The 27,224-nt window shown below is 41.6% G+C and overlaps 1 protein-coding gene and 1 long non-coding RNA gene across 4 annotated transcripts in view; one reads left to right on the top strand and one right to left on the bottom strand.

The window, feature by feature from the left end:
• LOC135969479 (uncharacterized) overlaps nucleotides 1–27,224 on the bottom strand; it is a 121,169-nt gene that overhangs the window by 41,329 nt on the left and 52,616 nt on the right. The window lies entirely within an intron of this gene.
• Nucleotides 1,562–26,100, top strand: LOC102145248 (cell cycle control protein 50C-like). 2 transcript variants are annotated; one of them, XM_065539580.2, is made up of 7 exons: nucleotides 1,562–1,669; nucleotides 3,226–3,442; nucleotides 7,493–7,603; nucleotides 11,570–11,671; nucleotides 12,761–12,848; nucleotides 13,276–13,416; nucleotides 25,288–26,100. In XM_065539580.2, exons 2-7 carry the CDS (start codon nucleotides 3,251–3,253, stop codon nucleotides 25,509–25,511), a joined length of 858 nt encoding a protein of 285 aa, XP_065395652.1. In that variant the 5' UTR covers nucleotides 1,562–1,669; nucleotides 3,226–3,250; the 3' UTR covers nucleotides 25,512–26,100. The 2 variants fall into 2 exon arrangements, with proteins under 2 accessions (XP_065395652.1, XP_005548379.2); XM_005548322.5 differs by lacking the exon at nucleotides 1,562–1,669 and having other exon boundaries at nucleotides 3,121–3,442; nucleotides 25,288–25,617.

The raw sequence follows: 27,224 nt of genomic DNA, 5'->3' as shown, positions 1-27,224 counted from the left end.
ACTTATCTGGAGACTGAAGCGTATACAGCAAACAAGAGATAAGAAAGCAAACAGATGCCAGTACTGATATATAAAATTCAAATTTTGTGAAATTGTAAATGAGCCTAACAGGCTAGCAAGTCAAAGTCCAGGAAATCACACAGGCCTGCACACCAACAACTTGTTGCTCATGCACTTTGCACCTCTGTGGTCCAAAAGCCAGAATACTGAGAGGGACTCAGAGGAAAGAGGAGTAGGTTCCAGTCTGCAGGATTCCCACTAGAGCCCAATAAGTTATAAGAAAAACAACTACTACAGAATGAACATTTAAGCTATCGCTAAACTTAACTCTATCATTTTCATCCCTTTAGCCCTAAGAAGTGAGATATTCTTGGGCGATGGTAAGAAAGAAAATGGACCACATACCTTCTCAATAGAGGCATTTAACTTCCTGTCAAGTGACATGTCCTAGATTAATATGGGGAAAAAAAGCCATCAGGTATGATTATTATCAGAAGAGAGATCTGCAAATTAAGACACTGCAGTCTGTGCTGTCAGAATTCAGACCAATCTGCCAAGCTGCTATGAATTCACCAAAACATGAGACTATCGTGAATATTACATGTGTATATCCATATAATGTATGTGTATATTTAATATATATTTTTATATTTAGCATATATATTTTCATCCCAGCAGTTAATAGGAAAGACAATGAAATATAAGGCAACCCCAAATATGCAAATGTCTGCTAATGCCTGAGAAGGCTATTTAAATGAAGACAAGTTAGAAATCACTTCAAAATTTTCCTTTTTTTCCTTTTTTTTTAAAAAAAAGATGGGATCTTGCTCTGTCTCCCAAGCTGAAGTGCAGTGGTGCCATCATAGGTCACTGCAGCCTCAAACTCCTGGGCTCAAGTGATCCTCCCACCTCAGCCTCCCAAAGTGCTGGGATTACAGGCATGAGCCACTGCACCTAGACTTTGACATTTCTAGTGATACCACAGTATAACTGCTGTTAACAAATTGCTGTATTGGTATCAATCTAGAACAGTGATTCTCAAACATGGGCAATAGAGGCCAGGGATGCAACTAAACATTTTACAATCTTACAGGACAGCCTTCACAACAAAGAAACATCTGGCCCAAGATGTCAGTAGTGCTGAGAAAAAGAACCCTGTTCTGGAAATATCGAAAGGCAATGCATATAAGGTATATTTGCACATTGAAAGTAGATTTATTTAGAAGAGGGAAATAGATGAATATAAAAGTACCTGGAGAATGTATATCTAGCTGTCTCTCAAGAATATTGTCCCAGAAATATTTGTACTTATTACCTGTGATGGCTAATTTTAATGTGGCAACTTGGCTAGGCCATAGGATACCCAGATAGTTGGTTAAACATTATTCTGGGTGTTCTGTGATGGTATATTTGCATGAGATTAACATTTAAATTGGTAGACCTGAGCAAAGAGGATTGCCCTTCATAATGTGAGAGGGCCTCGTCCTGTCAGTTGAAGGCCTGAATAGAGCAAAAGACTGACTCTCCCCAACCCCCCAAGAGAATTCTACCTGACTGCCTTCTAACTGAAACATTGGCTCTTCCTGGCTCTATGGCAGCCTGGTGGCCTTCAGACTTGCATTGGGACATCAGCTCTGCAGATTTTGGGGTTGTCAGCCTCCATAATCATGTGAGCCAATTCCTTATAATATACACATATGGTCATATAATCTCCTACTGGTTCTGTTTCTGTGGTGAACCCTGAGTACTACACCACCTGTGAAGCTCCTTTTAGTCTGGGATTTGGGTTAGTTGGTTTTGTTGTTTTATAAACTGTCTAAGAAATACTATTCTCATTGGTTTTTTGCTGTAATTACCCTCTTGCTAGGCATTATGTAATATAATCCCATCCAATCCAATGTTGGAATAAGTATTTGAATCACAAACATACCCCAATGTTGTGTAGGTCAACCCTGTTCTTATAATCTAATCTCATAGCTTTTTACTGCCTTTTAAACCCAAGCTCTTGACCATGTTTATTTAGTAAAACAAATGGTAAATGTTAAAGAGAAGTGTTCACTGCCATCTTCTCACACAAGGCTGTCTGACACCAACAACCGTACTAGTTGCCACCTCCAAATTAGATTCAAATGTCATGCTGAAAATTTCCCATTGGTATTTTGCTCTTTACACAGTTTGTAAGTGGAAAGGTTTAACTCTGAATTGGAAACTTCCTAATGTAAGCATTTGCATCAATTTTGTATTCTTTCAAACCAGGTACATTTGCCAAAGTCATTACTTTCTTTGATACAAAAATAGTCCAGGATGGCTTCTCTGTCTAATGTAAATTAAAAGGGAAGATTAGATTAGAAATTCACCTGCTCCCTAATTTTAAAAATTCTAATTCTAAATCTTAAATGCCAGTTTTAAAAAAAGTAATTATTAATTACTAATGGCCTAAGGAAAATAATGTTAGTGGATTTCTAACAAGGGAAAAAACCCAAAACCAGACCTAATACTGTACTTCAATGTTGAACATCTCACTGATTATCTTCCTCTTCCTTTCTCTTGCCTCATTCAGGCTACTCCAAAGCATGCACTTAAGAGAGGTTAGGAGGAGATGTTTTTAATCTGCATTTTCTACTAGAGTCTTTTTTATGGATGAAAAAAAATTGGAAGCTGCTGAAATGAGACATCTGTGTTCTACAATTCCCTGTTTGCTGCTCTCTTCCTCATTATCACAAATAGCAAAGTTAGCTATGATCTGAGAGCATTTTTCCAATTTAGTTTATATTCATGTTAAGCCACAGCCACATTTGGAGAAAAGCTGACAGCCCTAACTTTTATTTTTTTGTATTAATCTCCAAGGATCTAGGCAAGTTCCTAAAGATAAATCCATTTCCACCTCTCAGGAAGGGCTTGCCTTGAATTACTCACCAAATCCCAGAAATAGCCCATCGTGATTGCTTCCTAGTGTCACCAGATGTTGGTTTCTGCAGACCTTGCCGGGGACTATCCATCCTAGGCATGACATTTAGCACAAGAACCTTTTTAAGCCTAAGTCAGTTATACTCAGTAATGGCTGGTTGGAGAGAACTGAGCTCCCGTTAAATACCAGGTCTGGTTAAGGAATAATCCAGGAAGCAGAAAGACTTTGCAACTTCAAAGGAAGGGTTCACATAATTCATTTCACATTACCATTATGTGGTATGACTATGAGTAAAAATGTTCTAAATGTCCCAAAAGTATCTGAGTCACCTGCAGGACCAAAATGGAGGAGACACCACAGCATTGCCTGTCCAGATTGCCAGACAACTCTGCCCTGAAGCAGCAGGAGTTACCCGCCCACCGGCTGTATTTCACGGCCAGGAGAGTCCTCTTCGTCTTTTTCACAACAGGAATATTCTGCCTTTGTATGGGCATCATCCTTATATTGTCTGCAAGGAGCACTCAGGAAATAGAGGTTTGTCCCATCTTACGTTCTGAATGCAGTTTCTGAGAATGTTCAGCTTTGGCACCATACGTGAGTATGGTCAGTTTGAGAACACAGCCCCTCAAGAGTGTCTGTATAAGACGGGAACATCCTTCTTTCTGCTGGCAGTCACAGATGGTGACAGAGTCCGTGTAGAGTGGCTTCGTTCATCCCTGCTCCCTCTTGAGGGCAGTTACTCTCATGCCAGTGAGCTCAGACATATTTGTGTACAAGGGACTGACAAAATTAGAAGCTTTTTTTTTTCCTTTTTTTTTGAGATGGAGTCTTGCTCTGTTACCCAGGTTGCCGTGCAGTGGCACAACCTTGGCTCACTGCAACCTCCACCTCCCGTGTTCAAGCAATTCTACTGCCTCAGCCTCCCTAGTAGCTGGGATTACAGGCACCTGCCACCACACCTGGCTAATTTTTTTGTATTTTTATTAGAGATGGGATTTCACCATGTTGGCCAGGCTGGTCTTGAACTCCTGACCTCATGATCCACCTACCTCGGTCTCCTGAAGTGCTGGGATTACAGGCGTGAGCCACCGCGCCTGGCTGAAGCTTTTTTCTTATGCTGGCAGGGAAGAGAGCAAGTGACTAATAGAGGCAGAAGGAGAGTCAAGGCCACATGACTGCCAGAGACCCATGAGTCATATTGATAAAAAGAGCAGTGTCCAAGATACAGATCTTCAATAATGCCTCATTTTCAAGCATTGTGTCTTTCCCTTTGCAGATGAACTCCCTCTGAGATCCAGGAAAGACAAAAGCCCAAGTCTTTCTGGCATCTTAAGGATATTTAGCAAAACTAAGTTCTACTCAGAGTGAGAAAAGCTGATGCTGAGGGCAGACCTCTCAGGAACAAGCCTTTTGCCAATTTAACAAGCTGTTTGAGGATGAGAATCCCCGAAGCTGGTCTAGAGAGGGAAGACAAGAGCTAGTCTAAGGCTTGATTGGCCATGCCCATATTCAATCTAATGAATTAAGTATATGTTTCATCCATATCAACTCCAGGCAGATTTCTGGACATCCCAGACCACATGAGCTCCACTATGAAAGAAGTAACCATGGAAAGCTGATCTATTCCCTCTCCCCACATGGCTACTGGCAAAATTAAGATGAAGGCCAAGTCTACCAACATTAGTTTACAATTTTTGAGTGTCAGCTGGGTGCGGTGGCTCATGCCTGTAATCCCAGCACTTTGGAAGGCTAAGGCGGGTGGATCACCTGAGGTCAGGAGATCAAGACCAGTCTGGCCAACATGGTGAAATCCTGTCTCTACTAAAAATACAAAAATTAGCCAAGCGTGGTGGTGCATGCCTGTAATTCCAGCTACTCAGGAGGCTGAGGCAGGAGAATCACTTGAACCTGGGAGGCAGAGGTTGCAGTGAACAAAGATTGCACCTCCGCACTCCAGCCTGGGTGACACAGCGAGACTCCATCTCAAAATAAAATAAAATGTATGAGTATCTGAAGGTGCCTAAGGGTTCTGTTGACTATGCAGAAGAGTAAGATGAGGAAGAATGGATTCGTGCCCTCAATGAGCTGAGAACAGAATAGGTAAAATAGTATGTAGTAAGAACAGAGAGCTTAGCTATGGCTGGCTGTTTACTGCATCACCACCCGCTTCCTTGCACATTGCCCAGTATGTGATAGGCACACACTTATTGAAAGAATGGATTAGGGCAGATAGTGCAGAACCCAAAGAGGAAAAAGTCTTTTCAGGCTCTACTCCTCCTCCCAAAGCACACTGCTCTGTTGCCTCTCTACTTAACATTTTTTCCTCCCCACTTCCAGCTCCCAGAGCTTATCTCCCTGGGAATTAAATGACAGCCAGACCTCCAGTGTTACATGTAAACCCCCACCAGCCTCCACCATGTGGCAAAGGCAAAATGGCAGGAGGAGATGAACCTTACCTTGCTGAAGGGCATAGCAAAGGAATGGGCTTACAACGTTGATGTCCATTTCCACAGAGTTCATGCAATTTACTTTTCTACTTTCTTCCTCACCAATCCCTTTCATTCTGGTTCTTCCTTCCCATGTCATTCTTTCTTCCTCCCTTGCAACCCTGCCCCCCACCCACCCATTGTGGAGTGCAGCCTTCACTAAGAGGTACCCATGCATGAGAAGGTGACCTCATTCCATACCAACTATTGGCCATGGCCACTCCGCAAACAGAATGCTTTTATCTCATGAAATCTACAGGCATTCTCCAACTAACTTTGTTTCTTTAGTTGCTTCAGATAGGACTGCTTCTGACACTTCACTTTTATACTCAAAAACCAGTGTTTCATTTTATTGGGTGATAATATAGAGTACACACTCCAGGCCAATGTGATCAGGCACAGACATCATAGAAAAGACTTCTGAGCCTTTCTTCTCACTTAGCCCTGGGGCACAAGGATGTTCTCTCTCTGCAGTTCACTTTAAACAAGAATAATTTCTGCCTCTCCAAAATTCTATGAGAAGCAGACTGATCATTGCTCCATCTCATAGCTATTCATGTACAAGTCCACTCAAGCAGCAAACTGAGGATACTGTCATTGCATAGACAATAGATAAGGGATATTTTTTAGGCAAAAAAGCACCATGGATATCAACTACTCAAAAATTATTTGATCATGAAATATTTTCTTGAGTACTACATGGACAGAACTCACAAGAGGAATTCATGAAGTAGCATGTATACTACTACAGTGACCTCACAGATCAATTAATTGCTGCATGAAATGATGTTGATGGGCAAAATGTGGGCCCTAGAGGTTAAGCACTTAACTCAAGGTCAGAGATTGGCTGAACTAGAACCCCAGTTTCCTCAGACACCATTCAGTATGCTGTCTCTCCATTGGGATACGGCCCTGTTCTTTAATGCTTTTTATAAATTGAAATGTAGTCCACCAACAGAAATGGCATAAATATTTTCAAAATAATAGTTCAAGTCTTGCTGTGTATTTAAAGAACGATTTAGCTACATATAAGCATCTAAGTACAATGAAGTGTAGCATTTTCACTAATCTTCAATTTAGTGTTCACACTTCACCTTTGGGCTTCAAAACCCTTAGTAGCTTTACAAGTATGCAAAATTCCTTCTGTCTTCCTTGTCTTCCCTTCAAAGGAATCCTAACTTCTACTAGCACCTTACCAAGGAGAAAGCTACTCCCTTGCTTCCCTGCTCCTCACACTCCCATAATCGTCTAATCACTCCTCAACACAGTGAGGGCAAGGCAGAAGCAGCCCACTGCAGCACCCAGGACAGCCCCAGGGCCCCTGAGATGGACATTCTTGCAGATCAGGCAGAAGTACAGCCCCGTGCACACCCTCCGGAGCCTCTCCTCCTTACTCTTCTAGCTGCATCTTCACAGAACTCAGTGCCTCAGCCAGAGCTCACAGGAGCCACCCATTTGGGACATACTACCCTTTTTTTTTTTTTTTTTTCCTTTTTTTAGAGAGTCCATTAAACTATTTTTCACAGAATTTTACTTTTAAAAAACAGAATGCAACAGCATTTTAGGACCAGAATAATTCAACATATGTCAATAATCTTACATTTTGGAAACACTTCTTTTTCTGTTTGGTCATTTTTAATAACTTCCTCTGGATGCCATGTAGAATAATTCACTAGTATAAATATTTTCCATACAATAGAATGGAAAAACAGTGAAGTGACTTCCCCATAAAGTTGATTAGACTCAGGCTGTAAGCCTAGTTCTCATGAGTCATTGACTAATACCTTCCTAGCAACTGACACCTCTTTATGATCGGGGGTAAAGCTTCATCACAACAGGTTATATAAATATGCAACAGAAACACTGAACTCTGGGCCAGTGGCAAAATGCTGCCAGTCCCCAGATAAAAGACTGTGGGAAGGCCCGCACCTCCTGAACATCCCCAGAAACACCGGCCCTACACATGGGCTGCCGCATTCATGTCCCAGACTATGCGCCTGACCCAGACAGGCGGAGACTTGGGTGGACTCCAGATTTGAATTTTAAGATATGTACCCATGTAACTTTTTAATTAATCATTTTTTTCCTTGCCTGACAGATTAATTACACAAGAATATGTGCAAATTGTGCAAAACTGCGGGAAAATGCCTCTAATTTTGACAAAGAATGCACCTGCTCTATTCCCTTTTACCTTTCAGGAAAAATGATGGTAGGTGAAATTCAAGAAACTTCAGTTGACTTTACACTGATCTATTCCTATGTAACACTTAGAAGTAAGTTCACAATTTCCATGAAATGCTTTCCAAAACTGAAAATATAAAAAATAAAGCAGGATGGTGGTGGTGAATCCGAAAGAGTGTTGAGTTCATATCCCCTCCCTCCTTTTTGAGTATTATTCTCCTCCTTTGTTTCTTTGTTTCTAAGTTGCACAATTCTTTACCTTTCCAACTTTGTAACATAAATCTCATCTACCAAACAGGTTTTACTCTAAATATCAGCACAGGGACTGTGTGTGAATTTACATTGAATTGAACCACAAATTTTATAGTGAGAAAATTAATGGGCTAAGAGGTGAAGTAACTTGGCTAAGGTCACACAGTAGGTTGGTGTCAGGGGTCACACACTTGGGGAAACCTTCCCTGGGTCTCCCCAAGTCATTCCACATGTGCAATTACCTAATTCCCAAGGGGACAGTCTGGCTGTCAGGCACTGTGAGAAATACCAAAGAAATACTGAGAGAAGTCCCCACTCACGGGTTGATTTAGGTCTCATGTTAGTCAAGTCCTCTGAGAAGCAGATGCCAAGACAGGGTTAGACATCCGAGAGATTTACTGGGCAAAGCCTCTGAGGGGAAATGGGGAAGGAGCAAGAGGAGGTTGGGAGAGCGCTGATCCTTAGAAAGGGGAGGGGAGGGGAAGAGAGAAGGAAGGAGGGAGGGGAGGAGAGAAGTGAGGAATATTTTTCAGGAGGTGATGAGTCTGGTTTGGAACCAGCTGAATTTGAGGTGGGAGCAGGGCTTGAGGTAGAATGCTCAGTGAGCAGCTCAAGAGAAGGCCGCCCTGTACCTAGATTCAGCCCATGTAGAGTCACTTATGAAGGGGAAGGATGGGGGACCAGGTCTGTGTGGAGGATGCTGCAGGGGGAAAGGTGCAGAGTCCAGAAACAGAACAGGACCTTAAAGTACATTTGAAGAGTTGAAGGAAATCAAATTTTTCATTTGATTAAGTCTTGACTAACAAGTAAGACTGTGAAGGCCATGAAAAGGCTCCTCTCAGATCTACTGCAGGGAGTGTAATTGAGGGATATCACCAGCTGCTGTGCTCTGAAATCACTGTGTGTTTGCACCAAGGTCATGCTTCCACGGCCACCTCAGCCAGTGGCTGAGCACAGCAGGGACATCGAGGTAGGTTCTTTCCTGGGAGTGGGGACTCTTCTGATGGATGTCTTTGGGGATTTCCTGTCAGCCTTGCTGAAACTTTAAGAATGCATTGCAGTCTTGGCCCTTCCTCCCTCACTCTCTTCACCCTCTCTCACTACCCTCCTTCCTTCCTTTCTTCTTTCCTCTCTCCTTTTGTCTTGAGGGCTCAGAATGCTAAAGTTTTTGGAAAAAAAAAAATCCAAAAGGGCTTCAATTCCCATCTGTCAATGTCCTTCAAAACTAAAACAGCAAATGAAGTGTTACCAGCTGCTAACCATTCCCTTCAGGCAGAGCCTTCTCATAAAAACCCAACTAAACTACTTAGAGCAATCACAGGGCCTTCAGCTCGGCAGCTACCATGCATGACACTGGGGAACCACAGCAATGAATCCACGCACACTCTGTCTTAAAATAAGCAAAGAAACCCTGCACCAAGTGCCACTGAATTTAAAGAGAAGAAACACCATAAAGTGAATTGTGCCTCCAGGGACCATCAAGAAGATGATCTTGGAGGCCTCGTTCAGCTAAATCTTGGACAAAGAATCACTGAAAAGAGGTTATGGAAACGCCCCAGTCCCTAGTGTGCCGAGTATTCTGTGCCTGTTTATTTTGTCATTTACGTGAACATATAACTCTGATTAAGTAGAATTCTCTTTTTAGCTTCCAAGAAAACGTATGGTAAGTTCCATTCTGTGGATTTCATATTTTCTATCGTCATGGGTCAACAATAGAGGTTCCTGCTTTGGATGAGGAAACGTAATGGGTCCTTCCCACTAAGCCTGGCTTGCTTGCCTTCATGCCAACACTCCCTGTTGACTACGATGCAGCCTGCTTCTTCGCCATGGCCCAGCATCTCCTTTTTCAGTGTTCCAGAAATTATTCTCTTACAAGTGACTGAGCTCTTCAGCCTTTCTTGCATTCTAAAGCTGGCCACATTTACCATGACTTTCCTTCCCTATTTACCATGGGTACCACCTCCCATTTTCCATACTCATCTTAAAGAAGATGCTCTTAAGGTCCTTAGGAAATAAGGCCAAAGCCTTTCCAAAATGCTGTTTTTGCACAGGGTAAAAGAATCAATGGACTCAGGGACTTATAAAGGAATGCTTTTGTACTTCTAGCACTGAATATAGCACCTAACACATGGGAAGCACTTAATAAAAGTTAGGCTTTTATATTTTTGGATTCAGGTCTTCATTATTTTGGAGGTATGGAGTGTATTCATTTTAAACAGCTACATGGGACATTTCTATATGTGCTGTTAGTAAAATCTATGAATATGTTAAATCCATATGGATATTTCCATATGTGCTATTAATAAAATCTGTATCAAGTCTGTCTGGAGAATTTCCAGGGCCTTAATATATTACCATAAAGGTAGAACCATGGTGGTAGGTAGTGGCTGGGCAGCCTTACTTACATGGCAGCATACGTGAAAGACACCTCTCTCCTGACAACAAGGCTACTTATTGCTAGGGTGAAAATCACCTTCTTTCTTTTGGATCAGTGAATTATTCCATCTTTTTCTCTATAACAAATAGTTCACCATTTCTTAAGCAAGTATTATGTGCCAGGTACTGCATTAGATCCTAGAGATTTAAAAAAACAAAAATTCTAGGCCGGGCGTGGTGACTCACGCCTGTAATCCCAGCACTTTGGGAGGCTGAGGCTGGTGGATCACGAGGTCAGGAGATGGAGACCATCCTGGCTAAGGCGGTGAAACCTCGTTTCTACTAAAAATACAAAAAATTAGCAGGGTATGGTGGCGGGTACCTGTGGTCCCAGCTGCTTGGGAGGCTGAGGCAGGAGAATAGCATGAACCCAGGAGGCAGAGCTTGCAGTGAGCCGAGATGGCGCCACTGCACTCCAGCCTGGGCGACAGAGCGAGACTCCATCTCAAAAAAAAATAAATTAAAAATAAATAAATAAATAAATAAATTCCTAGAGTGGGACTGCAAGCAGCTTCCAGTCTCATGCCTTTCACAGGCTCAGTGTACAGATGCACCTAAATATGCTCAATGGCTTGAATTTAAAATTCTTTTTCATGGATTTGCTGTAAAATCACGTGATTTTTGCTGTCAACCACAACCTCTAAGCAAAGCATTTTTCCTCATATTTCTGGGAAATGACAACATTTATAAAACCAAATTTTATGTATTGAAAATATGCTTGATTATAAAAATTTTTCAAAGAAAAGAATGTAGCAGCCCTTAAAAAAACATGCAAAAATAGTTATTTAGTTATTCCAACAATTCTGTATAGACCAGGATTTCCCACTGTAATTTTTTTCTTTTTTTTTTTTTTGAGATAGGGTCTCAGTCTGTCACCCAGGCTATAGTGCAATGACACGATCATAGCTCACTGTAACTTTGAATTTCTGGGCTCAAAGGATCCTCTCCTCAGCCTCTGGAGTAGCTGGAACTACAGGCACATGCCACACCGGCCTAATTTTTCTTCTTTTCTTTTACTATAGAGACAGGGTTTTGCTACATTGCCCAGCCTGGTCTCAAACCCCTGGCCTCAAGTGATTCTCCTGCCTTGGCCTCCCAAAGCACGGGGATTATAGGCGTGAGCCACTGTGCCCAGTCCCAAAATTGATTTTTTTTAAATGATTTATTGGGTTTCTATTTCCCATAAATAGGCTTTGAGTTTCTATCAATTTTTTTCTGTGCTTTTATTTTAAAATTTCCTGTCCATGTTTATTAATATTCCAGTTAATTTTTCTTACTCTCCTCTTACTTCTTTTCTTCCACACAGGGTAATGTTTATATGTACTACAAATTGTATGGCTTCTATCAGAACCTGTATCGATATGTTCGATCCAGAAGTAATAGACAACTGGTGGGCAAAGATGTAAAAGTAAGGCTTGATTTAATCTGGTATAATATTCTTTCTTTTTTTTAAACCAAGTGGATTTTTCAGTCTAAAAGAAGAGATGGAAGATAAACTCAAATGCTACAAAACAGAAATGCTGATTTCATTCTTGTGTAAACTGAAGGGACTGGGTATTCAGGATAACTGTTATTGAAAAGTAGCACTTTCCCTCTTTAGAGCAGTGATGTGAATCTTGTCCAACTGAATGGTGATCCTTTCATGCACCATTTTGATAGCAACCTTGAGTAGTTAGTCTCAGCGTGGCTGAGCCTAACTACCATTGTCCTTCCTGTCATTGGGGCCTTCAATCCAGCCTACTTTAAGGAAATTAGTCTCTATTCGATTGAGTAAAAGCCTTTTGCTTTAATCGAATACCTTTTAAAACCTATGATTATACATTTTTACTCTTGGTAGATGATACTCAGCGTGCGTAAGAAAAGCTAGAATGAAATTTTTTTCCATAACAACATTATTATACTAAAGTGATTTTTAGCAACCACTCTTTTAAAAATGTATTTGGTAGTTGTGTGGATGGATTCCCTGTGATAAGTCATGTAGTTGTAGACTCATGATTTTTATACTTTTCTGAATGTAATACTTCAATATTGCCGAGGCCCTGAGTGATTGTGTGGAACAAAGTCCCCCCCCCCACCTCCACAACCCCATTAGATAGTGATACAAGTGAAAAGTAAGTTGTTACTGTTTTAACCACTAAAATAAAATAAGCTACATGTCAATAAAAAGAGGTTTTTAAAGTGTACTTCATTATAGGTTTAGCATGATATATAGCACAGCCAGTAAGGTAAAGTTCCTTCTTGCAGACATTTTAGGTATGCTATGTAAATGAGGAAAAAACACAGAGACACACATCCACACACATACGTATCTCCAAAACACAAAAATTTCCCAGTCTAAGTAAACCAGAAGCCTAGGAAAACCAGGCAGCAGTCTGTAATCTTAGTCACTGCCAATAAGTCATTGGGGGGGTGATTTACATTGCCAATGTTCTCACTTTTAACATTCTAAGAGAGTTTACCAAAAGCATGTCTCATTGCTGTATCCTCTTGCATCCAGGCTGTTGAGGACTGTGCCCCATTTAAAATGTCCGACAATAAGACCCCCATCGTTCCTTGTGGTGCTATTGCCAACAGCATGTTCAATGGTAGGTGACTTTTCCTATCTCTATGGTGTACCCTTTCATGAGTGTGTAACAACCTAAATGTCCAGAAATTCACCTCTGAAGCTAACTGGCAGCTTTTTGTTTTGTTCCATTTTAATTCGGTAAACATCATCTGGACTAAGTCAGAGCACTGACTTACAGTATGTCATTTGCAAATAATTCCTCTCTTGCCAAACATCTGAAGGAATAGTCAAGGAACATGAGTTAAATGGAGCTTAAGGGTATTTTTCAATAATTGGCTCAATTTTGGCAGGAAAAAGAATGGTCTTGTGATTCCAGCATCCATGGCATGTAGGCGTGTTGAGAGTCTGCAAAATCCCTGATTTGTCAGCTGTGTCTGGTTCTGCATTTCAAAGGGTGGCAAAATTGCTAGACTGCATCTCTAACATAATTTTTAATTTCCTTACAGACACCATAATTCTTTCACACAACATTAATTCATCTGTACAAATCAAAGTGCCAATGCTAAAGAGTGGACTTACGTGGTGGACAGATAAGTATGTCAAATTTCAGAATCCAAGTTCCAAGAATCTTGCTGATGAATTTAGAGGTAAGATCCATACAGTAGCTCAATATACTTATCTCTTAATGAAAACTTTGTTTCTTACATGTGGAGAAATGTTTATGAATCCTCCTTCTTTATCTCCTTGTTGACTCCTTTTTGTTCTAACTCTCCCTACCACGAACATCTCTAATGCACACCTATCAAAAACATGAAAGGATTGATGCCCTGGTTTCTTCCAGTTTTCATTAGGGAATAGACAATGGTTTAAGACACTTACTGCTTCAGCTATAATAAGGATGAACATGTAATTTGTTGTCCAAACTGGTACCCTTTAGAGAGTGAAAGGGGGCACTTGAATAGCTATATACTTACTTAAAATTTTTATATCTCAATCAATAAATTGACATAATATTGATGGACTTATAATCCAATTAAAAACTATTTTCTTAGGAGGCCAAGATAGGCAGATCACCTGAGGTCAGGAGTTTGAGATTAGCCTGGCCAAGACTGTGAAACTCTGTCTCTACTAAAAATACAAAAAATTAGCCGGGTGTGGTGGTGCATGCCTGTAGTCCCAGCTACTCGAGAGGATGAGGCTGGAGAATTGCTTGAATCTGAGAGGTGGAGGTTGCAGCAAGCCAGGATTGCGCCACTGCATTCCAGCCTGGGTGACAGAGTAAGACTCTTACAAAAAAAAAAAAATTCAAAAATCAAAATAGCATATACATTAAACCCACTTGAAAAAAAACTACTCCAGTTATTATCTTAACATTAAAAGATAACATAAGCTGAGTCCTGGGGGGGGCTTCAAGATGGCTGACTAGATGTGTCTGGTACTTGCTTGTTCCACAGACAGGAACCACAGAGAGTGAGTAGGTAATCACTCTTGGAACTTACAAGAGAATACTAGAATTCAACAGAGAAGTGATGGGAGGCGTTACCAGTGGTGAATCTACAGGGGTCTGCAGCAACTTGATTGTTGCCTCCTCTAAGGAAAGAATTTGGCCAAGGGGCATAAGGCAGAGGGAGAGACCAAGGCGGCAAGTTTTAGAGCAGGAGTGAACGTTTATTAAAAAGTTTTAGTGCAGGAATGAAAGGAAGTAAAGTACCCTTGAAAAAGGGCCAAGCACGCGACTCAAGAGATCCAAGTGCCCTATTCAGCCTTTGACTTGGGGTATATATACATTGGTGTGGTTCTGGAATTTGCATCTCTCCTCCCTTGATTTTCCCTTGGGGTGAGCTGTCTGCACGCACAATGGCCTGCCAGCATTTGGCGGGGTTAGACGGCGGGGTGGGGGCACACGCACCATGGGTTTACTAAAGTTGTGCATATGCTCATTTGAGGCTTTTTTTCCCTTACCAGTCAAATGTTCCCAGAGGAAAATCAGGTATCAGTTAAACGCCTCCATTTTGCCTCTTAGTGCACATGCTTGAGCCTGCTCACCCAACTCCTGAGATTTTATTGAGAAGCTGATGATCACCAGCTTCAGGTGTTGTCTACTAGGAGCCTGCTGGTCCCTGGCGCCAGCTGCAACTGATTATTATTTTACAGAGACAGTTTAACAACCACCTGACTATCACCTGACGGTCACCTGACATTCCTGGGTTGGGTGCCTCTCCTGCCCTGCCCTTGCCTGCCTAACTACCTACTCTAACAGATGCACCAAAAGCAAGGAAGGAGAGAAAGGCAGGCCACCTGTTTGGCTGGGATCAGTTGAAAGTCTGGGGAGGCCTCCTAGTGAGGGAAAAGAGTAACTGGGAGATCTCCAGCAGTTCATATTCCCACTGCTGACTCCTACAACCCTAGCCATGGGAGAGTCCCTTGACCTTCACGGCCATGAGACTAACACAGGGAGCTCCCTGGAAACCACGTGAAGGCATTACCCCAGAAAGAGAACTCATGCTGGGTCCCACCAACTCCAACGTCCTAAGCAGCTGCAGCACAGCACCATTTTGAGAGCTCAGCCCATACCAGACTGCATCCTGGGCAGCTGCCTGAGCCTGCTGCCTGGACAGCAACAGGAGCCACAGGTAGCAATCTGCCCCAGCAGAGGGGCAGCCATGTGTTTTCAAAGCCTGGATGACAAAGAAAAACAGGCCAGGTGCAGTGGCTCATGCCTGTAATCCCAGCACTTTGGGAGGCTGAGGTGGGTGTATCACAAGGTCAGGAGTTCAAGACCAGCCTGGCCAATATAGTGAAACCCCACCTCTACTAAAAATATAAAAAGTAGCCGGGCATGGTGGCGGATGCATGTAATCCCAGGTACTCGGGAGGCTGAGGCAGGAGAATCGTTTGAACCCGGGAGGTAGAGGTTGCAGTGAGCCAAGATCACACCACTGCACTCCAGCTTGGGCAGAGTGAGACTTCATCTCAAAAAACAAACAAAACAGAAAAAAACAACTCTGCCTTCATCACTAGAAAGGCTACAGCCCAACATATGGCCTTGGGGTCACTCCACTCTGGCCCACTGCAGTCAGCATCTGCCTGTACCACTGGGGAACCTGAGGGCATTGCCCAGCCTGGCTACAACCCCTGCAATACCTGAGCACATCATCCAGGAGCCTGGGAACCGCAGAGCCCAGCCCACCACCAGTGGCACATGAGTACTCCTCCCAGCATCTGAGGTTAGGCCCACACAACCTGTTGCTACCACCACAGCTGGCACCCACCCACATATGCCACCTACACCTCTGGCAACTGACTTGCCCAACCTATGCTAGCTACCACCAACACCAGCAAGGACCACTGGGGTCCCAGAGGGTTGTCCCACCACTGCTACTGCCATTGTCCACATCACATCCACTGCCTAGACACTCAAGAACCCATCAATCCACCTGGCCCACCACTGCCATTCCTGGCACCCGAGCAAGCCTTCTGGAGACCCAAGCAGCAGCCTGCCGGGCTTCCTAATACTAGTCACAGTGTACATCATGGGGTCCAAGGACCCCCATGCTCAGTTCACTGCTGCCACCACTGGGGCCCAAACACTGGCCTACCTGGTGCCCTAGTTCCCAGCAAAACTTCACCACAGCCTCCACTAACAACCACACTCTGAGCCACAGAAGAAATCACTGATACCATGGATGCTGTTTAAAGCCAAAGAAATCAAACACTGTAACTGCCCAAAGGGTCTTCCTGCCCTTCCATAAACAAAATTGACTCACTGAGACCATGTCATTGCAGTAAAGCAAGATTTTAGTTGATCTGAGGCCAGCCACACCGCACGGGAAATGGAGTTATTACTCAACTCAATCTCCATGAAGGCTCGGAGGTTAGGGGTTAGATGGTTTGGTAGGGGTAGGTAGGGTAGGGGACATACTGATTGGTTGGGTCAGAGATAAAACCATAGGGAATCAAAGCTGCCCTCTTGTGCTGGGTCAGTTCCGGGATGAGGGCCACAGGACGGTGTGGCAGGTCCAGGTGCGGCCATCCAGTTGTCAGAAATGCAAAAACCTGAAAAGACATCTCAAAAGGCCAACCTCAGGTTCCACAATAGTGATGTTATCTGCAAGTAACTGGGGAAGTTGCAAATCTTATGACTTCCAAATAATGGCTGGTAATTATTTAGAATTCAAGCCCCTCTCATCCTCCTAACTTGGCAGTCTTTCATTAGTTTTGTAAGTACAGTTTAATTTTGAGAAAGGACTATTATCACTCAAACTATAAACTTCTCCCAAAGTTAACTTGGCCTACGCCCAGGAATGAGCTGGGGCAGCCAACCTGTGGGGCTAGAGGCAAGATAGAGTCAGCCATGTCAGATTTCTCTTACTGTTATAATTTTGCAAAGGAGGTTTCAAAACTATCCTACTGCATGCACCCAGAATCAACGCCAAAGTGCCCTACCCAACCAACACCATAGACATATCTTTTAAAAAAATCCTCCCCCATAAAAGCAAAATTTAAAAATTGGAAGACGTGACTGTTATATCAAATGCACAGATATCAATGGAAGGATACAGAAAACATGAAAAACCAAGGAAATAGGATACCTCCAAAGAAACACAATAATTCTCCAGCAACAGATCCCAATCAAAAAGAAATGTGTTCGGGAGTATGTTAATTTGTTCAGTTTCAAGAGTTCCTCTTGGAACTGATTTCTAGTCTTATTCCACTGTGGTCCAGGAAGATACCTGGTATGATTTCAGTTTTTAAACGTTTATTGAGATTTGTTGTGTGGAAGAGACAAAAACAATTGATAAATCACTAGCTGGACTAACCAAGAAAAGAAGAGAGATGCTCCAAATAAGCGAAATCAGAAATGCAAAAGGAGACATTACAACTGATACCACAAGGAAAGAAAAGATCATCTGAGACTATTACGAACAGCTAACAAACTTTTATGCTAACAAACTGGAAAACCTAGAGGAAATGAATTCCTGGAAACATACAACCTTGTTTGAACTAAGTTTCAATAAAGATTCAAACTTGTTCAAGTTTGAACTAAGTTGAATTAGGAAAAAATAGAAAACCTGAGCAGACAAATAATGAGGAGCAAGATTGAATCAGTAATAAAAAATCTTCCAACAAAGGAAGAGCCAGGATTGGATGGATTTACTGCAATATCCTACCAAATGTATAAAGAATAACTAATACCAATCCTCCTCAAACTATTCCAAAAAACTGAAGATGAGGGAACTTTCTATAACTCTCTAATTCTGCAAGACTAGCATTATTACTCTGATACCAAAACCAGACAAGGATCCAACAAAATAAATGGAAACTATCGGCCAATATCCCTGATGAACATGAATGCAAAAATCCTCAACAAAATACTAGCAAATCAAATCCAGTGGCACATCAAAAAAAAAAAATACACCATGATCATTACACATTCTATGCATGTAACAAAATTTCACATGCACCTCATAAATATGTACAAATATATCAAAAACAAATAAGTAAAATGTAAATCTTATTTTTATTTTTTATTTTTAGTTACCAGCTCTTACACAGAAAAAGGTGACTTTTTACAAATTTAAAAAATAAAAGTAAATCTAAAAAAGGGATAACAAGCAGAATAATTATTATTCATACATACTCACATGCTTTAATGAGTTTATTGGCCATATCTGTCTTCATTACGTACCTGTGTATTTTTCTAATGAATTTATATATTTTTACCAAGGCCTTGTTAATTTTTTCACAAAATTGTAACTTTTTTTTTTTTTTTTTTGAGACAGGGTCTCACTTGGTTGCCCAGGCTAAAGTGCAGTGGCTCAATGACCACTCACTGCAGCTTTGACCTTCTAAGCTCAAGCTTCCTCCCACTCAGCAGCCACCCCAAGTCGCCGGGACTACAGGAACATGCTGCCACGTCCAGCTAATTTTTTTTTTCCAGACAGAGTCTTGCTCCATCGCCCAGGCTGGAGTGCAGTGGCGGGATCTTGGCTCACTGCAACCTCCACCTCCCGGGTTCAAGCAATTCTCCTGTCTCAGCCTCCTAAGTAGCTGGGAGTACAGGCACATGCCACCACCGCATGCCACCACCACACCTGGCTAATTTTTGTATTTTTAGTAGAAACAAGGTTTCACCATTTGATCAGGCTGGTCTCGAACACCTGACCTCAGGCACCCACCTCTGCCTCCCAAAGTGCTGGGATTACAGGCGTGAGCCACCACACCCAGCCCCCACCCAGCTAATTTTTAAATTTTGTGTAGAGACAGGGTCTCACTATGTTGCCAAGGCTGGTCTTGAACTCCTGGCCTCAAATAATGCTCCTGAGACAAGGATTTGAATGTAATAAATAAATAAATAAATAAGCAATCCTCCTGACTCAGTCTCTCAAAGTGCTGGGATTACAGTCATGAGCCCCCATGCCTTGCCTGTAATCTTTTTTAAAGTCTCATTTAATGGTTAATCAATTGGAAATTGTTTACATCTTTAGCTGATTCTTTTCCTTTGACCCTAACTTCCTTTATTGAGAAATGTTTATGGCCAATTTTACTAAATGGAGGATATTCTCAATTCTAATTTTTTTATGGAAGTATGTTACTATTTTAACCCAAATATTGACATAAGCACTGTCTTTTTGACTTCCCGTAAGTTTTTTTTCTCATTTTGGTTCTTTGGAGTGCACCATGAAATGTAGATAAAATCCTGCACCTTCTCAATATAATATCATTCTGACACAGAAAATTTTGTCCAATTGGAAGTACAGCCAAGTGCAGGGGCTCGTGTCTGTAATCCCAACACTTTGGGAGGCAAAGGCAGGAAGATTGCTTGAAGCCAGAAGTTTGATACTGGCCTGGGAAACGCTGTAAGATCCTGTTTCTATAAAAACAATAAATAAATAAGAGCACTATCAAAAGAGTCTTCACATACGTCGAGATATTCCAAAGCATAATTACAGAATTTTAAAATTAAATCTTATACATATTTTGAACTCCCATTATGTAGTATATTCAATGATTCCCTTGCTCTTTTAGGGGTAAATTTCAATGCCTTCTTGTTTGCAAGTGTGGTTTTCAATAATTACAATTCTCTAAATCTTCTAAAACGAGAGTTTTTGGTATTCCATATTTCAGATACTTTGTTTAAAGATTTTCAACTACTTTGAACAAAATGCAACCAAAGTTAGAGGGCTTATTTACAGAAAAATCTCAGGGTTGTGGTAGGACACATGGTTTGATACAGAAAAAAGTTATTTAGAGGTTCAAACCCTTCTAAAATTCTGTCTGGTTGATGATGCCCAACAATGAGAGACCACATATAATACCACATTGAAGTATTTGTTTAATTTAACATGTGTCATTACAAAAATTTTGCAGAGGAAAATTCAGTTTTTTGGCCAGATGCGGTGGCTCGTGCCTGTAATCTCAGCACTTTGGGAGGCTGCGGGGGGGGGGGGGGGGGGCAGATCACAAGGTCAGGAGTTCGAGACCAGCCTGGACAATATGGTGAAACCCCGTCTCTACTAAAAATATAAAAATTAGCCGGGCATGGTGGTGGGTGCCTGTAGTCCCAGCTACTTGGGAGGCTGAGGCAGGAGAATCGCTTGAACCCGAGAGGCGGAGGTTGCAGTGAGCCAAGATTGCGCCACTGCCCTCCAGCCTGGGCCACAGAGTGAGACTCCATCACAAAAAAAAGAAAAAGAAAAAAATTCAGTTTTTCTAACTGTTAATACACAAAAATACTTGAATTTGTACAACTACAGCTCTTCTTTTGATTAACAAAATATTGTAGCCTGTTGGGATACAATTGTGAATTATGTATGTACCATGACTAATTTTAAGTATATTTCTTCTCTGTCAATTTCTCAATTTACTAACAGCATTATCTTTACTCTGATGTTGTGCCCCACCAAATTTGCAGTTATGTTGTCTCTACAGAACCAAACAATTTAAACCTGACTGTTGAATTCTGTTTAAGGGGTTTTGGTTTTTGGTTTTTGGGGTTTTTTTGAGGCAGAGTCTCTGTCTGTTGCCCAGGCTAGAGTGCAGTGACACAATCTCAGCTCACTGCAACCTCCACCTCCCTGGCTCAAGCTATCCTCCCACCTCAGCCTCCTGAGTAGTTGGGACTAGAGGTGCGTGCTACCACACCCAGCTAACTTGTTTGGGGGTTTTTTGTTTGTTTTTTATAGAGATGGGATTTCACCATATTGCCCAGCCTGGTATCAAACTCTTGGGCTCAAGTGGCCCACCCTCCCTGACCTCCCAAAATGCTGGGATTATAGGCATGAGCCACTACACCTGGCCAATTGTTGAATTTTGTAACTGAACTTATAGTAACGTTGATAATAATGTCAGAGTTTTCATCATCAAAGATTGAACTTCTAAAAGGTTTGCTTTGACTTCATGAGGAATCAAACCAAAAATCAAATCGTTATTATAATTAACCTATTTGATTTTTCTATTTGAAGTATCTGAATACATTCATATAAAATTGACCTCATTTAACTATTTACAAATTATTTTTGCACTAAGCCAACACATTAAAAGCTGCTCTTTGATTACAAAACAAGAAAACATCAACAACCTGTAGCCAGGCACAGCTGTGCACACCTGCAATCTCTGCTCTCGAGAAGGAGGTTGGGGAGGAGGGTCGCTTGAACCCAGGAGTTCCAGTCCAGCCTGGGCAACATGGCAACACCCCATCTCTAAACAAACAACCTGTAGCCAGGCACAGCTGTGCACACCTGCAATCTCTGCTCTCGAGAAGGAGGTTGGGGAGGAGGGTCGCTTGAACCCAGGAGTTCCAGTCCAGCCTGGGCAACATGGCAACACCCCATCTCTAAACAAACAACCTGTAGCCAGGCATAGCTGTGCACACCTGCAATCTCTGCTCTCGAGAAGGAGGTTGGGGAGGAGGGTCGCTTGAACCCAGGAGTTCCAGTCCAGCCTGGGCAACATGGCAACACCCCATCTCTAAACAAACAAAACAAAACAAAATGTCATAAAAAAGTGAAACTAGAAGGAAATTCATTTGATCTAAATGAAAAGTCATGCTCACACAATGACATATAAGTGCAATTTCTACAGATTGTTGTCTTTGGACACAATCTTTAAAAAATAAGCATAAACTTTTGAAGTAGATTCTAATGTTCTTTGGCAGATGTATATCTTTTGATTTTCACATGGTCATTTGAGACCACTACGGTGCCCATGGTGGGGGGTAAATATCAACCAATTTTTGCAAGTATAACATTCAATCATCTTAAAAAACTGTACTGAACTTTACACGAAATACGTGTTTTCCATTTTTTAGCTCTTCACAGTGAAAATGAATTATTAGCAAATAAGAAACTGTTACCAAATACAATAGTTATATAGTCACACCATATAGTAAGTAACAAGGCCAGGTGCAGTGGCTCACCCCTGTAATCCTAGCACTTTGGGAGGCCAAGGTGGGTGGATCATCTGAGGTCAAGAGTTCGAGACCAGCCTGGCCAACGTGGTGAAACCCCATCTCTACTAAAAATACAAAAATTAGCCAGGCATGGGGGCAGGCACCTATAATCCCAACTACTCAGGAGGCTGAGGCAGGAGAATTGCTTGAACCTGGAGGGCGGAGGTTGGAGTGAGCCAACTTCACCCCAGCCTGGACGAAAGAGCAAAACTTCATCTCAAAATAAATAAATATAAAACAAAATAAAGTAACAGAACCACTGTTGCAAGAGAGTTCAAACTACTCTCAGCAGGACTGCTCAGTATCTAGTTCCCACACATGCATCATGTATCCATAACCTAACCCATAATTTTCCACGTTTCTCACTGACCCCATTGATTTGCAGCCTGGCAGCTTCGCACATCTCATAGGCTAACACAGAAAGAAACTATTGCCTAACTGGCTGGAATGCTTAACAGCTTGCATGGGTTACAGGGATATGTTTTATTATGTTTTGACTGGAAGGGTCTCTGGTTGACTTTCATGTATAATCATATGTAAAAGTAAGCATTCCATTCACTGCACATGGACATCTCACACATTACTAGCTAAGATCATGGCTGGATGCTGGAAGGATGAAATTATATGTACCTTGTGTGGGATACAAGCTAAATCAGATGAGATAATGAACAACAGACATAAACTGGGACTGTGCTAGGCAAACTGATATATATGGTCACTGTATCTATAATTGAATTACTGTTTTCAAAAGGGACTTGGCCACATTCTGTAGCATTTTCTTACCACATAACCGTAGGCCTATACACGAAGGGTCCTTAGCTTTCTCTCATCTCCTGCTGCACTTTGTTCTTACCTCTATTGTAAGAGTTACCACATTATACTCTAATTATCTGTTTATATACCTGTCATGCCCACAGCCTGTAATCCTTGAAGAAAGAGATTGGGTCTTTTGCAGTTTTGTATAAGACATGCTTAGGAACATAGATTCAGGCCCTCTTGAATCTATGCTCCCAAGAAAAAAATAATTTTATTAAAAAAAGAAATGCTTATAGATGAATAAATGGATCAATACAAATGACCCGAATGAACTTAGAAAATGAAGTTGATGTCTCTTAGACCATACTTTTCATACTCTCTGAAGACATGGGATGGCATAGAAGTAGGAGTTGGTAGGGGAGGACATGCTTGAACCTGCATTTTTAACAAGCCCCCTGGGTGATTCTGATGTCAGTGGCTCATAGGACACACTGCCTTCAGTCGTGAGCTCAGGCCAAAGTAGACAGAAGGTGAAGTCCACGGTGCAGGTGCCAAAGGCAATTTCAATTTTGATCAAAATTCTTCTAGCATCAGTGATTGAGGTCTTGGGAAGAGCCAAAATAAGTAGACTGTACAATATTTGCAGAAGATGCTCCAGCAGAGGATTATTTCTCAAGGGAATATAAGTGTAGAAACATATGTCAGCAGATTAACCCAACAACACTCCACATATACTTTTACAAGCATCACAGCCCAAGCTTAGAAAACAGGTCTGGGTTTCTTTTAGAACATAGTTTAGTCAGTAGTCAGAGTTGAGAAAGAGTGACTCCCTATTTAGCATTCTAGCATCCTACAAATAGTAGAACTGGCTTTATGGAAGTACAATTTTCATTAAGCAATTTACTCTTTCTGGCTAGCTCTTTACAATTCTTAATGGTTTTTGTCATCAGATTTAACTGGAACCTTTCATCCCTTTATCAAGCACGTATTTAATACCTACTATGGGCCAGGCACTAGACTCAATGCTAATGAAAACACAGATGAGGATGACACTGTTCTCAGGTCTCCTATAGAGTGGGAGAGACAAACATGCCTCCTGCTGTAAAGTGGGAGGTGTGAGAATGACGGTAAACCCAACGGCTCATCTCCTGGAACCACCCTCCACCCTGTGCTTCCAACAGTTCTGCAGCTCCCAAACCTACCAGGCTTCCTGGCTTGAGAACAGGCTCACAATGCCTTTGCTTTCCACTTCTTCCCACTTACCAATTTCTCCTCTCTCCTTCCAGCTTTAGCTCTTAGATGTAGTGCTGCAGTGAACATCTATGTAACCCAGTCTTCATGCCATGATTATTTCCTTAGAATACATTCCTAGAAACAGAATTTCTGGGCCAAAATGTATGCAAAATATTAAAGCCTTCAATGCATGTTCCTAGATTGCCGAAGAAGTTAGTGCACCTATCTGCTCTGTACAAGAGTTCTCATTTCTGCTGCCTCTTCAATGGTTGTCACTTTTTTGTTGTTAAATATTAACCAACTTTTAGATGAAAATGGTATCTTGGTTTAATTTGCACTCCTTAGATTACTAGTAAAATTAAATAAAATATATTTCCCAATAAAAGTTTTAAAGAGGTATTTCCTATGTTTATCACTGAATGCAACCACCATGATCATTTTGTTCTATTTTTTTAAATGCTTTATATGTATTGAATGTAGTTGAAGACACAGTATGCATATAATTTGATAGTCCGCTCTTTTTTTTTTTTTTTTTTTTCTTTTTTGAGACAGAGTCTTACTCACTCTGTCGCCCAGGTTGGAATGCAATGGTGCAATCTCGGCTCACTGCTATCTTCACCTTCCAGGTTCAAGCGATTCTCCTGCCTCACCCTCCCAAGTAGCTGAGATTACAGGAGTGCACCACCATGCCCAGCTAATTTTTGTATTTTTAGTAGAAATAGGTTTCACCATGTTGGCCAGGCTGGTCTTGAACTCCTGACCTCAAGTGATTCACCCACCTGGGCCTCCCAAAGTGTTGGGACTACAGGCATGAAGCCCCCACACCCAGCCAATATTCTGCTCTTTATTAACTTAATGAAAATATCATGATCATTCCTTTAGAATCTTTAAAGCCATTATTTTTCATGGTTGCACACTCAGGTAGCTAACACACACATACACACTTTTTTTAAAAGTATAATTTCTATTTCTATTTCCTCAAGAATGCAGAAGTTCTTTCATTCTCTACATTCTAAAGAAAGCTGAAGAGAATAGATGATTTTTTTTCTCTATCATATCACTTATTTTCTTCCCACAGGAACCACAAAGCCTCCAAACTGGCCCAAGCCTATCTATGACTTGGATAAAAAGGATCCAAGAAACAACGGCTTCCTCAATGATGACTTCATTGTGTGGATGCGGGCAGCTGCCTTTCCCACTTTCAAAAAACTGTATGGTCGACTCAATCGAACACACCATTTTATAGAAGGCTTGCCTGCTGGTAATTACAGTTTCAACATAACCTATAGTATCCTTTCATAGCACTTTTCTTTCTGGAGATGAAAGAAAACCTGGCTGCTGGTTGTTGAGATTCTATACTTTTCTATTTTCCAATCAAATCTGTATACCAAAAAAAAAAAAAACCAAACATGTGTAAGGGAGGATAAAATTCTCCTATTCCCTCCCAGGGGTTAAAGCTGGGACTGACAGATTAACAACAGAAAAGCATATGAATGTTATGCCTTCACATGTACATGTGAGCCCTTACAAGAAAAATGGAGACTAAAAACAGAAGTGACTAAGTCTAAGTGCTCATATGCTAGGCTGAACAAAGAATGGTAATTGTAGAAACATAACTAGGAAGATAAAGGTTAGTTTAGCAAGGCTTTGTTTGTTTGTTTGTTTTTGGTTTTGGTTTTGCTTTTGTTTTTGTTTTTGTTTTTGTAGAATTCTCTCAGTCTCGACTCTCTGGGAGGCCGCGGCAGGCAGATCATGAGGTCAGGAGTTTGAGACCAGCCTGACCAACATGGTGAAACCTGGTCTCTACTGAAAATACAAAAAAAATTGCCAGGCATGGTGGCACACGCTTGTAATCCCAGCTACTCAGGAGGATGAGGCAGGAGAATCGCTTCCTCTTCCCAGAGAACCTGGGAGGTGGAGGTTGCAGTGAGCTGAGGTCGCACCATTGCAGTCCAGCCTGGGTGACAGACTGAGACTGTCTCAAAAAAAAAAAGAAAGAAAGAAAGATTAAATAATACCAGGCCTAGAGATCTGTTAAAAAAAACTGTGAGAAGCATGCCAGATAGGATGGGAGGAGATGGAAGACTATGAAAATAGGAGTTTGATAAGTAAATATAGACTAAAAATTACTAAAACTGAGCCTACAGAACCTTTTATTCTAGGGAAAAGTATCACAGACCACAGGAGCTCTGGACTCAAGGGACAGGTCCAGTTCATCCAAATCCACGTGAAGTGTGCGACAGGCTCTACACTGAAGATGCCATGTTCCTCCCTCCCTTAGGCACAAAGCCAGCATGTGGGAGATGGTGCCCTAACGATTAGGGATATATGGTCCAACTTAGGAGACATATGCTTATTTTTACTTTTATTTACATATTTACTTTTGAGACAGGGTCTTGCTCTGTTGCCCAGGCCAGAGTACAGTGGTGCAGTCACATCTCATTGCAGTATTGACCTCCTGGCTTCGAGTGATCTTCCCACCTCAGTCTCTCAAGTAGCTTGGACTACAGGCACTCACCACCGTGCCCAGCTAATTCTCTCTCTCTCTCTCTCTTTTTTTTTTTTTTTAAGAGATGGTGTCTCCCTTGCTGCCCAAGCTGACACATGCTTAAATATGAGTCTGAATTTTTTCACTTAATGTAAAAATACAAATGTAGCTCTTGATTTGAGAACAAACAGAACTTAACTTTAGCATGGCACCAAACACTACCTTTAAGAAATTATATATTTAAATGCAATTTACACTAACTCTGTTCTTTAGATTGAATTTTAAAGTCTCCTCCTGATTCTCCCTGAGGTAGCATTCTCTGGAGGCGGAATCATTCCAGGGCTTTTACATGACTTTGAAATTGCAGCCCAGTTAGCACCGCTGTGTTCATCCTTCCCAGGCTCCTGGCTCGTTGTTCAATGGGACCCCTAATGGGTCAATTTTAACACAAAATTGTCCACCTCCTTGGTTTCTTTACCTTTCAGGGAGGCTGAATAAGAAATTCTTGGGGAGAAGGGAATGACAGC

This window comes from Macaca fascicularis, chromosome 2 (genome assembly GCF_037993035.2).
Source record: "Macaca fascicularis isolate 582-1 chromosome 2, T2T-MFA8v1.1".
In the NCBI taxonomy this organism is placed as follows: domain Eukaryota; kingdom Metazoa; phylum Chordata; class Mammalia; order Primates; family Cercopithecidae; genus Macaca; species Macaca fascicularis.
The sequence above is the reverse complement of the archived record's forward strand: the minus strand, read 5'-3'. Positions and strand labels throughout refer to the sequence as shown.